Source organism: Musca domestica, unplaced genomic scaffold (genome assembly GCF_030504385.1).
Source record: "Musca domestica strain aabys unplaced genomic scaffold, Musca_domestica.polishedcontigs.V.1.1 21, whole genome shotgun sequence".
Taxonomy (NCBI): Eukaryota; Metazoa; Arthropoda; class Insecta; order Diptera; family Muscidae; genus Musca; species Musca domestica.
Window position 1 is genome coordinate 6,990,099 of NW_026712258.1, and position 14,652 is coordinate 7,004,750.

The window sequence follows — 14,652 nt, forward strand, 5'->3', positions numbered from 1 at the left end:
ATGCTTAGATACATATTAGTGGAGAAAATCTCAATTTCATAATTTGCATCACATATATCTTTGAAACTATATATATAGAATATAGGTTATAATGTAGCATGTAGATCTTAATACACCATAATGGGTCTATTTTCAAGTTTGTAGGTGTTTTTCAAAAAATATGGGTATAAAAATACCAAGTTTCTTGCCTTACTCGGGAACCGGTTCCAATAAACCTATCATATGACAACTTGTTGGATAGGTAATTCCATAAGCTTTCCATTTTGTACATAACGGTTTTGTAGAACCGGGTGAAAACCTTATTTTGTATTCGAACTTCCGGGTCAAATAACCGGGTATTTCCCCCACGAAAAAATTACTTTCCTATAATCAGGTTAAAAATACCCACCTGCGGTAAATATTTCAAAATCCGAGCATTGCCCCTAAACTCAACTTTTTCCATTTGTTGACATCAGTCCAGCCATTCTTGAGTTATTATATTCTATTTGGAGAAATTTGCGACAATTTTTCAAAACGAGATTTCTGCGGAAAAGCATAGTATCCATAATATGAATAGCATTGCCTCGGCTGCAATAATCGTTAATTAGCACATTAATGGGTCTAAGTGTTTACTGGTGTTCGTGCAAAAGACACATTTTTGTTTATTGACAACCCACATAAGAATACAATTAACTCAGATTTCCAATTTACAGACGACAAAAAGTATTTGTATGTGCTAAAGTATTTATATTTAACTACTTCTTAAAACCACTATCTTTCATTGTTATTTGCATATCTAACTGTGCTTGTGCAATATCTTCCAAAGCCGATTGAATTTTTTCCAATAGAAGCTCGCCCTTATAAACTATTTCTTCTAAACGTTCTGCAGCTTCTTGATTCTCGACTTCAAGACGTTTCAAGCTCTGATTCTGCATTTCTATGGAACTGTCATCATTTGGCAATGACTCTATAAGAGTATCTATATCTTTGGCACATCGAGAAATGAGCTGTGCAAAAAGCTGCGCATAATCCTCTTGCTGAGAGTTAGAATTTTGGATAGGTGTCTGCGAACCCGTTCGATCAAAGTTAGGAAACTTGCTCGGATAAGAAGTCTGTTGTATTATGCCAATCGCGTTGCAAAAATGCTCTGCTTGCTGTAAAAAAGTAAAATTGAGCACAGCAATTAAAAATGGAGTTTCGTATTTATTTACCATATTAACAGTATCTTGTAGCTGAGTAAGTCGGTCAGCCATGACAATAATCCTTTTTTTTAGAACTTTGAAACGAAACCCTTGTTGAAGGGCAAAGATGGCGATTTCTAGGAATTAAAACGCCAGGTTATATTCAGATAGAACAATAATCATAAAAAATATAATTCGGTAGTTGCAGTATTCCTTATTAGAGGTGGCAAACAATCGATGTTGTGGATAGGTAAGTCGACTTCCGATTAAATGAATAATCGACATTTATACTCAAAGTTCTGAAACTAGAACTCGACTATGAACTTTGGTAAAACCGAGTACTCGACTATTCATAGTAGATTGTTCGACTTATGCTATGTTCTCATTGCAATTTCAATCAAGTTGTTCGCTCTCAAAATTAGGTACACGAATTAACAAGTTCATACGGCCCGATTCGTAATTCATAGTAAAATAATTCATGTTTTAAATTTTTTTTGTTGGTTGACTTTTGTAGTATTTTGTATGAAAGTATATGAAATAATCATTAATAATAATAGAATCAATTATTTTTCTTTCTCCAAAGATTTATTTTATATTTTATTTAAAAACTTTCGTTCATGAATGATTTAAGACTTTGTCTTATTGGGCTTTTAGGTCATTCATGTTCTGAACTTTTTTATAAATGTTGACATTCTACATATATTTGTCTGTTTTTAAATTATTTTTTGTCGATACAAAAATTTTGAAAATATTGCCTCTTTTGTTCCAGTTTTCTGTCGAAATTCCAACTCGTGGACAAACAACGTACTTCGGATGAGAGAAAAAACAAAATTTACTTTCATTTGAATGCACATATGCCGTTGTACACATTTCATCGTAGTTCTAAGAGTGATTTAAATGGAACAAAGAACAAAAATCGTATCTATGTTCGCTCAGAAAATTTTGTGTGGGGAATCAAGTAGATATTTCATAATTAATGGTCGAACAACGTATAGAGAGCGAATCACGTACCATGTGAACTTAGCATTAATTCATTCACTGTTTTTTTTTAATTCCTGTTCAACTAATATGCCCAATACCCCCAATGCCAATATCCTTGTTAAGGTGAGATGAGTTGGTTGTTGCCTTGTTGTGATATGTGGGAAACAAAAACGAAGGACGTCCCCAACGAAACGAATGTGAATGCCAAAAGGAATACTTGACAAAAAAATAAACAGAAAGCAAAATCTCGGGGTTCTCTGTTGTTTACGAATGAGTGAAATGCATAACGCCGGGTACTCTGTTGTTTTCGAATGAGACCATTGACCATTGTTGAACAAAAAAGGGGAAGATGAAAATAATGTAAGGTGGTTTATACACCATTGGGCAAAACGGTGCAGGCATTTGGATTGGGCGGGAATTGCAGGAATTGAATTTCTGGGGCTCGTAATGACAGTTAGACGTGGCGTCGAGAACACACGTTGAGACGGGATCACTGGCAGTGGTGAATTACCGCATGTGGCTTTGGAAACACACACCTCGGGATCCAAATGACCCCTGGTCGGTAGTACGAGTGGTGGGTGAAGGACTATGGCAACTCAGGATCGGTGTACGAAGCACTCCTTCTTTAATCCCGGAATATATGCGGCCGAAGAACACCTGTTTGAGACTGTCGGACTCGGATTGTAAGAGGCGTACGAAACACACTCCTACAAAATGGCTGGACTCGAATTTATAAGCGGCGTACGAAACGGCTTAACTTGGAAATTAAAGTGGCGTACGAAACACACTTAAGCTGGGAATACATAAAGCGCTTATTTGGCTGGCTTAAGTCATCGGCTGGCTTCTTCGGAAATGAACAAAGGAGCCTAGGGTCAAAATCGAACTAAGTCAACCTAAAACTCCTTTGTTCCTCTACGAAGAAGCCAGCCGATGACTTAAGCCAGTCAAATAAGCGCTTTATGTATTCCCAGCTTATATATATATATATATATAATAGGAAATAATTCAAATAACAATAAAAAATAATACAGATAAAATAAAATGAAAAATAAAACAAAATAATAATAACGATGAAAAAAAATTTACAAAATGAAAAAAAATTACGAATATAACTTTATTCTTAACGAAGATTGGATGGGTAAAAAATTCGCACAACAGCCAAGAACTACAAACCTGTTTCTCTAATAGCAGACATTGAACAGTGGGTTCAAACTATAAAAGACGATTAAGAAAAAGAAATTCTGAAGATACTAAACTTTGTTCTAAAGGACAACAATTACTTTAAATGCAACAACAATTTTTACCATCAGACGTATGGTATGCCAATGGGAAACCCCCTTTCACCCACGATTGCGGATATTATACTTGACACACTATTTGACGATTTTATTAATGAACTCAGCAAAAAAGATATAAAAATTAAAATGCTAACAAAATACGACATGTTATCAATGCGGTTATCAACAAAAATGACGAAAATATTATTCTAAATCTCCTTAACAATTATCAACAAAAAAAAAATTACAATAGAAAAGGAAGAAAATGGAAAACTACCATATTTAGACATGTTAATTATACGAGACAAAAACAAAATATTAACTGAATGGCATACAAGAGATATATCGTCAGGACGAATAATAAACTTCCACTCCACACAAAACTCTAAACATGAAAATCAACACATCAAAAAGCCTACTTAACAGATGAACAATTTGTTAACAGAAACATTAAAAAAATATGCAGAAATATTGAAGAAAAATAGCTATCCACCTCATTTTATAAAGAAAATAATCATTGACTGCTAAAACAATGAAAATAAAAATATGTTGCGGGGCCCTTTAATGCAAAATCCGACCCTGGATACAAAAAAAAATTTGCGTGGAGGGTATTTAAGGGGAGACCATTTCGCCTTTGTGGCGGTCTCAAAACCACAGTAGTAACAACGAATATCCCCAAATCCCAGTTGCCGTTAAATATGTGGGAGTTAGGGAGAGCTAATTGTTGGTATGTTAGGTTAGTTTCTTTTGTGTTTTGGTGGGCACTTGGTGTGGGCCCTGTTAAGCATGTTAGTTGGTAGGGAGGCACAAACAAAAACTGGTTCCCTTTTTATCGGTGGATTGTCGATGAATGTTTGATAAATACACCCTTTATGCCTGGGTATGCTAAGCCAGGACTTAAGCAGAAAGCCTAGAAGTGATGGGGAACACAATTCTCCACCCTCGATCAGAAAATCCACGTTCCGTTCCAAGGGATACGTACATTTGCTGAGAGTTATGTGGAATTCTGTCCGCCATCAAAATAAGGCTACCTGAAAGAAAATGAAAAAGGAAATTAATTAATAAAATATAATTTAAGGGGAGAAAGAAAACTGGAACGACGCGCGCTGATACAAACCAGGAGAAATAAATGAATCTCAGCTGACGAGCTGTCATTATATGCCATTCATAGAAAGGTAATAACAAAGGGGGTTACAAGTTGCCAACCAACAATGTAAAAAAAAGTTGGGAAACGTTGATACCGACTTTCATCTGTGTTCTCTTAAATAGCAGTTGGTAAAATTTAGCTCTTACGGGTTTTCTTGAGTGGAACCGAACAATACGATGGCTGTAGAAAGGGACCCTTTTTGTATTGTAGAGTAGGATAACTGGTGTCTTTCTCCCAAAATGTCCACCAGTGGCAAGCTACATTTGCGCAATGCAGAGGTTATAAAAGAGAGTAGCCTTTGAAAAAGATGTTAATAGTTTCCAAAAAAGATTCTGAACTGAAATTAATAGAAAAACCGAGTTTCTTAAACGAAGTTACCGACACCAGAGTGGAAAGAGGCGATATCTATTGGGAAGAGTTGAGACTAACTATCCCAGACAGGCTCCCACTATTTTAAGGTAGGAAGAGTATTCCCATTTTTTTAAACCTATCGTTCCGCCATCTATGGACAAGGGCGGGATCATCACGAATATCAATTTCACACCAGTTCAGCACCACAGAAGTTGTTATACTACCTAAGACACTGAATGGTATCCACACCGTCATTTATTAACGTCACAGTGTCTGGAAACTAAATAGTTGATGAAAAAAATCACATAGTGTCAAATCCATACGGAATACTGCGAACTGGTAGAAATTTACGGCCTAAAGTTGGAAACGACCAGGAAACGATGTATGTAATAAGTCGCAAGTGAACAAAAAAAACGAGATTTCTCAACTAGAATATAATGTCAAAAATGATTCTACCATTTGAAAGAAATATTTATTATTATTAACTATTTTTTTGTTTTAAATTTTCAACCTGTTGCATGTTTTTTTTAATTATATTTATTGACTATTTTGTATGTTCTTATTATTATTATTATTATTATTATTTTAATTTATACTTGTTATTATTATTTTTCTTATATTGTGACTTTCTATTTCAGCGTTCCCAAAGTATTTGATTTCAAAGATATTGTAGCCCCCCTTTAGCTAGCTTCAAAAAGAGCTCCTTTGTTGAGGATATTAGTATGGGTTTGAGAAATTATATATTAAACTGCCCCATTAAAAAGGGTTTACCATAGAAAGCTTTGTGAATGTTGATGTCGTTTTTTTGTTAACAATAACATTATTGAGACAAAGAAAAATCCCCTAAGGGAATAAAATTTGTTGCTCAAAAGACCTTTCGATTTTAAAAGTAAACTGGCGAAAAACCGAAATTTTGAAAATTTCCTAATAAGGATAAATATAAAAATCAAACATCATTATTTCAATTTTTGTTAATATATTATTTTATTTATCGTATTTATGTAATAGGATTAGATTCAATTAGAGTTTTAATTTGATTATAGTAATTAAGAATAATAATAAACATGATTTGATTGATTTGTAAGACTATAAATAATGATGTGTTAGAGTTGTTCATGAAGGACTGAAGGGCGAGGTAAGTGATGTGATGTGGGCGGTCAGTGGGGTCACTAAGTATAAGGAGAGGAGGACGTGATCATGGTTGGGAGGGTAGAATAGAGGTCATCAGGTGGAAGGTTAAGATAGGGATGGTGCATCTTCGTGTTAGTATACTGTGTTTTCAATGTAACCATCATTTACTTGGTGCATCTCAGGAGTAGGGGGTGATGGGTTGGGACCATACCTAGAGAGACGACCGAGTTAGCCGGTGCCTATAAGGAAATGACCCCCCTACAACAGCGCATGTAACAATATGGCGCCCAAAATAATGTTATCCGGATCTAAATCCGGATGCTGTAATGAAGTGCAGGTCATCTGAACACTTGTTAATAGTCCAGTAAAGTTTATGCAATAGCCCAACATTTCCCACTCAAGCTTCAGAACCAAAAACAAAAATTGTATTTCATAGTCATTCTGGACATGAACCAGACTGAAGTATGAAGTGAATTTTATTGGTAGACGAAGCTAAGTGGTGAAATGACATATTCACACCAGGAGTGTTTGGCCTACAGTGTAGAAAGTGCACTAGAGTAGTTGCAAATCATCTTCTGAGACTTTTGTTAAATTCTTATGTTAGATTATATTTGTAGTGTGAGCCTGTTCATATATAAGATATCCGTCCTAGAAAAATGCTAGGGTCGTTTGTATCTATCTAGATTGAATAGTAAAGTGTGGGTTCGTATGGACGGCACACCATGTCACATTACAATTTGGGTTTTTGTTTTTAAGTTGTTTAAATATGTCCAATGCACCATCGCCTATACATACCTTTTTGAAAGACCAAAATACCGCACACATCACACATCGTCCGGAAGTCCTCCTAGTAAAAGATATTTTTTGACATTATATTGTAATTCTATTAAGATTTTTTTTACGATTTCTTACGAACAATTAGAGGACTTGTAAAAAACATATCTGTCTCATTGGTAATGAATCAAGCGACTCGGTCCAAAACTAGAGAAAAAAAATAGAAAGAGGGACAGACCTGAAATTTTTGACCAAAACAGATCATTAGCTATTGAATATAAGAAAAAGAAAGAAGATACTAATCTTAAAATGGCGGAACCGAACCAAAACAATTCGGGTCAAATCAGGGATATGTCCCAGACCATCAATGTTAGTTCGCCGGTCACTAATTCCTTGGGTCCACTTTTTTTGCAAGGGGCAGCGGTAGGTGACCCCCCGAACAATGGACTTCAACCCAGTCCTAATTTAGACCAATTTCCCAGGCAATTTTCCGGCCCAGGTAGCAACACGACACCTGTAGCTTCTTCCAATGTGACAGGGGAAAAAGCCTCGGTTAGGGAAATACAAATCAGTTGGTAAGACAGCTCCCTGCTCAGAATAGTCAACCAGTACAATTTGATCCCAGGTACGGAGTGAGAATCAATAAGTTAGGCCTCAAGTTCGATGGTAGCTCCTCAGGACTTTCAGTTGAAGAGTTCGTGTATCGCCTGGAATATTTTCAACGCCAATACGGGATTCCATGGGGTGAAATAATTCGTGATTTCCCACTTATTTTAACTGGGAGAGCTGAGTCTTGGTATTGGTTGTTCGAAAAAACCAACAAATTCCATGATTGGGAGGAACTTAAACTTAGTTTAATGAGTCAATATTCCTCTTCTAAAACCAATGTTGAATTGATAGCAGAGTTGGCCCAAAGAAAGCATCAACCAAACGAGTCCATTGATACGTTCTTCCATGTCATGGGGCAGATGAGGGCGAAATTGGTTCAACCTTTGTCAGAGTTTGACATAATAAAAATAATGAAAAAGAACATAACGGAAAGCGTAAGCCGCATTGTGTATCCAATTCAGGTATCTTCAGTAGAGCAGCTCCGCATAGAATGCAACGTACCTGAAAAAACCTTCCTTCGGAGAGAAAATAGATCCTACATCACAATCTTCTCGTCCTATAAGACAGGCAAGTGAGATAGATGTCGACAATAATTATTGTTCTGATGATACTTACCAGGATAGGGATGGATTTGAAGAAGTTGCTGCGATTCAATCTGGAAGGCAATGTTATCCAAGGATCAGTTGTTGGAACTGTCAGCAATCTGGCCATACTTTTCGGGAATGCGAAACGACGGTCAGGTTACTTTTTTGTTACAAATGCGGCAAACCTAAGACTAAAACCCCACAGTGTGAAATCTGTCAGCAGGGAAACCGAAACAGGGGCGTGGACAAAACGGGGGGGCCACGTCCAACTGCAAACCCCTAAGAGCAATGCTAAATGTTCAAAATCAACTTAGAAGGGGGCCAAAATCCCTATTAGATCAAATATATAAAGTTAATGAAGATTTAATCAACCCTGAAATGAGACATTATATTCCAATAGAGGTCCGCAAGGAAAATTATAGAAAAGTACGAGCAAGGATAATGGGGAGCAGTGAGGTGCCTAAAGAAAAGGAATCAAAAATCAAAAAAGTGCGTCAAAAATTTAAAGATAGGCAAAAAGAGATGAATATGGTTATAGAGTCGGTAAAGAAATTCAATAGTAGCTCTGACCCAAGATTATTCGCTGAGGTAGAGGTCCAAGGGATCCTAATGACGGGACTTTTAGATACGGAAGCTTCTGTCAGTATACTTGGAAGAGGGTGCAGAGAGGTTTTGGAACAACTAGACGTCACCATTAGCCCTATATTTTCCAACATAAAGACGGCGTCTGGTCAGCAACACAGGATAACCGGGAAATGCAAACTAGAAATAAAATATAATAACAAAATTAATGAATTAGAATTATTTCTTTGTCCTGACCTAGAACAAGAATTATACCTTGGAATAGGCTTTTGGAAATCTTTTAATTTAGTGCCAAATGTTCTAATGGTTAATGAAATAGATATGGAAAAAATGCAAAAAGATATTTTAAAAGAAGAGCCCTATAAGCTCAATCCCCACAATCTATCATCCCAAAAGAGACAACAACTATATAAGGTCATAAAGTGCTTTGATACCTTTGAAGAGAAGGGTTTGGGTAAAACGACTCTAGAGAAACATACTATAAAATTAATAGAAGGAGCAGAACCTATTAAGGATCGACATTATCCTTTGTCCCCAGCTGTCCAGGCTATAGTGTACGAGGAGATAGATAATATGCTCCGGCTCAATGTGATAGAAGAAAGCGAGAGCCCTTGGAGTAATCGTATCACTGTAGTTAGGAAGCCGGGGAAAAATAGGTTGTGTTTAGACACTCGCAAATTAAACAAATTAACTGTGAAGGACGCATACCCGCTTCAAAATATTGATTGAATTTTGAGTAGGATAGATGAAACGTACTTCATAAGTAGTGTCGATTTAAAATATGCCTTTTGGCAAATCGAACTCGACGAGGAAAGCAAAGCCTGCACTGCGTTTACAGTCCCCAGGAGGCCATTATACCAATTCAGGGTAATGCCTTTCGGGCTATGTAACGCAGCGCAGCGCTTGTGCCGACTTATGGACAAAGTCATTCCTCAGCACCTAAAAGAGCACGTTTTCATTTATCTCGACGATCTTTTTTAATTATTTCGAGTGATTTCGAAGAACACCTGCGACTCTTAAAGGAAGTGTCAATTTGCTTAAAAAGGGCTAATTTAACAATAGGGATGAGGAAATCTGAATTTAGTTTTCAAGAACTAAAATATTTAGGTTTCATCATAGGTCAAGGCAAACTGAAGACGGACCCGGATAAAATCAAAGCGATTAAGGATATCAAAATACCCCGAAACCCACGAGAAGTTAGGAGCTTCCTAGGAACCGCGGGATGGTACCGTAGGTTCATAAAGGATTTTGCGACTATATCAGCCCCATTAACAGACAGTCTTAAAAAGTCGAAAAAGTTTGAAATTAGTGAAGAAGGTGCTAAGGCATTTGAAAAACTAAAAAGGGCCCTAACAACAGCTCCCGTTCTGCGCCTCCCTGACTTCACTAAACACTTCTTTATACAATGCGACGCCTCAGAGTATGGCATAGGTGCAGTTCTATACCAATTAAATAACAATCTGGAAGAGCTTCCTATAGCTTTCTACTCACAAAAACTTAACTCGTGTCAGAGGAACTATAGTGTGACTGAGAAAGAATGTTTGGCCGCGGTGATGGCAATCAGGAAGTTCAGACCTTATGTTGAAATGATGCCTTTCACCGTGATAACCGACCACGCTTCCTTAAAGTGGCTAATGTCCTTAAAGGATTTGAGTGGTCGATTAGCACGGTGGTCGCTCCAATTACAGGCATTCGATTTCGAGATCCAACATAGAAAAGGGTCAGAAAACATCGTGGCTGATATGTTGTCTCAAGCCCCGATAAATAAGGAGATTGATGAACTAACTATGAAAGAATTCCTAGACTTCGAAACTACAGAATTTGAGAATGATGAGTACCGAGATCTCATAAAAACCATTAACGAAAATAGCCAACAATTACCAGATCTTAAGGTTGACAATGGGATGATTTATAAGAAGTGTCTTCCCGATCAAATAATAGGAGATGAACTTCAGTGGAAACTCTGGCTGCCGACTTCAATCACCACGAAATAATAGATAAGGCCCATGCACCTCTCACGGCTTGCCATGGAGGAATTACAAAAACTTTGGAACGAATTAAACGATTTTTCTACTGGCCGAATATGACAACTCAGGTCAGACAATATGTTAAAAATTGCCAAAAATGCCAGCAATCAACATTTGATGCCAGGTATAGGTAAAGAAGTGATTACTGACCGACCGTTCCAGAAATTATACATAGATTTCTTGAGGAAGTACCCTCGATCAAAAAAAGGGAATGCATATATTTTTTTTGTTGTAGACCACTTCTCTAAGTTTACATGCTTAAAAGATATGAAAGAAGCGACTGCCACAAATGTGGTGAAGTTTTTAGAAGAAGAGATATTTCATAAATTTGGGGTCCCCGAAGTGATCCATAGTGACAACGGAGCCCAATTCATCTCTAAAACTTTCCAGGCTATGATCGACTCCTATAAAATTACTCATTTGAAGACTGCCTACTATTCACCTCAGTCTAACGCCTCCGAGCGTGTGAACCAGTCTGTGATCAACGCTATAAGGACGTATTTAGAAGATGATCACAGAGATTGGGATCTTTATCTAAATGAAATCGAATGTGCATTGCGCAACTCAGTACATTCGGCAACAGGAGTGACACCATTCTTTGCACTGTATGGGTTTCACATGTTTTCCAGTGGCAACGATTATTATCTTGCACGGAAACTAATACCTATGACCAATCACGAACTTAAAGACTTGCAGCGGCATGAAAAGTTACAAATTGTCAGAGAGAAAATAAAAGAAAACCTCCACAATGCGTATGAAAGAAGCTCTGAGCGATATAACAGGAGGGCCCGGATTGTAAAATTCAGACCAGGCCAGGAGGTATATAGGCGTAATATTGTCCAATCCGACTTTTCAAAGAATATCAATGCTAAATTCTGCAAAAAATTTCTGAAATGCCGGATTGTGAAACCTGTGGGGTGCAATATGTACGAATTGAAAAATCTTCAAGGACAACCCATTGGTATATATCACGTAAAGGATATCAAATCTTAATATGCAATATTGAATTTAAACTGTGATACGACTAGGACTAAGCATTTTTGTTTGTGTTGTCCTGATAGTATCTAAGTTCATTTTCAAATAGTGCAATATCCCGATTTAATACCTGTGATAAACCAGTCTAAGATTTCGATGTTTGTAAAAGTCCCTCGTATATATACAAATAATTATATATCTGCCTTTTTTATACACCCTTTTTATATTTTCATCGTAATTATACCTTAGCCCGATAATACCCCCCGCTTCTCAATTCTAATCACATATTGCTCTAAGCAAGAATTTGTCTATTTAACTTACCGAACCTAGGGTCCTATTGAAACCCATCATCCCACGGAGAGATTTCCATAAATAAAGATATGAACATCCCAAGGTCCCAGATCTAAAAAGGGCAAATATACACAAAGTATCGGAACTCATATCATAAATCAAATATTAATACTTCCCTAATTATATTGCCCGGCTTATCTCAGGGCGTGAGAATTCCCCACGTTCGGTTTCATCCAGTCATCCGCATGAGGCCCATCGCACATCATCACTGGCAGCATTTTTTCGCAGTGATGGAGTTTTGTTGCGGGGCCCTTTAAAGCAAAATCCGACCCTGGATACAAAAAAAAAAAATTGCGTGGAGGGTATTTGATGAAAAAAATCACATAGTGTCAAATCCATACGGAATACTGCGAACTGGTAGAAATTTACGGCCTAAAGTTGGAAACGACCAGGAAACGATATATGTAATAAGTCTCAAGTGAACAAAAAAAAACGAGATTTCTCAACTAGAATATAATGTTAAAAATGATTCTACCATTTGAAAGAAATATTTATTATTATTAACTATTTTTTTGTTTTAAATTTTCAAACTTTTGCATGTTTTTTTAATTATATTTATTGACTATTTTGTATGTTCTTATTATTATTATTTTAATTTATACTTATTTATACTTGTTATTATTATTTTTCTTACATTGTGACTTTCTATTTCAGCGTTCCCAAAGCATTTGATTTCAAAGATAGTGTATCTCCCCTTTAGCTAGCTTCAAAAAGAGCTCCTTTGTTGAGGATATTAGTGTGGGTTTGAGAAATGATATATTAAACTGCCCCATTAAAAAGGGTTTACCATAGAAAGCTTTGTGAATGTTGATGTCGTTTTTTTGTTAACAATAACATTATTGAGACAAAGAAAAATCCCCTAAGGGAATAAAATTTGTTGCTCAAAAGACCTTTCGATTTTAAAAGTAAACTGGCGAAAAACCGAAATTTTGAAAATTTCCTAATAAGGATAAATATAAAAATCAAACATCATTATTTCAATTTTTGTTAATATATTATTTTATTTATCGTATTTATGTAATAGGATTAGATTCAATTAGAGTTTTAATTTGATTATAGTAATTAAGAATAATAATAAACATGATTTGATTGATTTGTAAGACTATAAATAATGATGTGTTAGAGTTGTTCATGAAGGACTGAAGGGCGAGGTAAGTGATGTGATGTGGGCGGTCAGTGGGGTCACTAAGTATAAGGAGAGGAGGAAGTGATCATGGTTGGGAGGGCAGAATAGAGGTCATCAGGTGGAAGGTTAAGATAGGGATGGTGCATCTTCGTGTTAGTATACTGTGTTTTCAATGTAACCATCATTTACTTGGTGCATCTCAGGAGTAGGGGGTGATGGGTTGGGACCATACCTAGAGAGACGACCGAGTTAGCCGGTGCCTATAAGGAAATGACCCCCCTACAACAGCGCATGTAACAATATGGCGCCCAAAATAATGTTATCCGGATCTAAATCCGGATGCTGTAATGAAGTGCAGGTCATCTGAACACTTGTTAATAGTCCAGTAAAGTTTATGCAATAGCCCAACATTTCCCACTCAAGCTTCAGAACCAAAAATAAAAATTGTATTTCATAGTCATTCTGGACATGAACCAGACTGAAGTATGAAGTGAATTTTATTGGTAGACGAAGCTAAGTGTTGAAATGACATATTCACACCAGGAGTGATTTTCTGATCATCTTCTGAGACTTTTGTTAAATTCTTATGTTAGATTATATTTGTAGTGTGAGCCTGTTCATATATAAGATATCCGTCCTAGAAAAATGCTAGGGTCGTTTGTATCTATCTAGATTGAATAGTAAAGTGTGGGTTCGTATGGACGGCACACCATGTCACATTACAATTTGGGTTTTTGTTTTTAAGTTGTTTAAATATGTCCAATGCACCATCGCCTATACATACCTTTTTGAAAGACCAAAATACCGCACACATCACACATCGTCCGGAAGTCCTCCTAGTAAAAGATATTTTTTGACATTATATTGTAATTCTATTAAGATTTTTTTTTTACGATTTCTTACGAACAATTAGAGGACTTGTAAAAAACATATCTGTCTCATTGGTAATGAATCAAGCGACTCGGTCCAAAACTAGAGAAAAAAAATAGAAAGAGGGACAGACCTGAAATTTTTGACCAAAACAGATCATTAGCTATTGAATATAAGAAAAAGAAAGAAGATACTAATCTTAAAATGGCGGAACCGAACCAAAACAATTCGGGTCAAATCAGGGATATGTCCCAGACCATCAATGTTAGTTCGCCGGTCACTAATTCCTTGGGTCCACTTTTTTTGCAAGGGGCAGCGGTAGGTGACCCCCCGAACAATGGACTTCAACCCAGTCCTAATTTAGACCAATTTGGCAGGCAATTTTCCGGCCCAGGTAGCAACACGACACCTGTAGCTTCTTCCAATGTGACAGGGGAAAACGCCTCGGTTAGGGAAATACAAATCAGTTGGTAAGACAGCTCCCTGCTCAGAATAGTCAACCAGTACAATTTGATCCCAGGTACGGAATGAGAATCAATAAGTTGGGCCTCAAGTTCGATGGTAGCTCCTCAGGACTTTCAGTTGAAGAGTTCGTGTATCGCCTGGAATATTTTCAACGCCAATACGGGATTCCATGGGGTGAAATAATTCGTGATTTCCCACTTATTTTAACTGGGAGAGCTGAGTCTTGGTATTGGTTGTTCGAA

At 36.7% G+C, this 14,652-nt stretch overlaps 1 protein-coding gene across 1 annotated transcript; it reads right to left on the reverse strand.

Moving 5' to 3' along the window:
• Positions 1 to 607: 607 nt before the first annotated feature.
• LOC101887866 (mediator of RNA polymerase II transcription subunit 21) lies at positions 608 to 1,430 on the reverse strand. The gene is made up of 2 exons (XM_005190615.4): positions 1,191 to 1,430; positions 608 to 1,133 (listed from the first exon to the last, which is right to left on the reverse strand). Exons 1-2 carry the CDS (start codon positions 1,230 to 1,232, stop codon positions 735 to 737), a joined length of 441 nt encoding a protein of 146 aa, XP_005190672.3. The 5' UTR covers positions 1,233 to 1,430; the 3' UTR covers positions 608 to 734.
• Between the last annotated feature and the right edge of the window lie 13,222 nt (positions 1,431 to 14,652).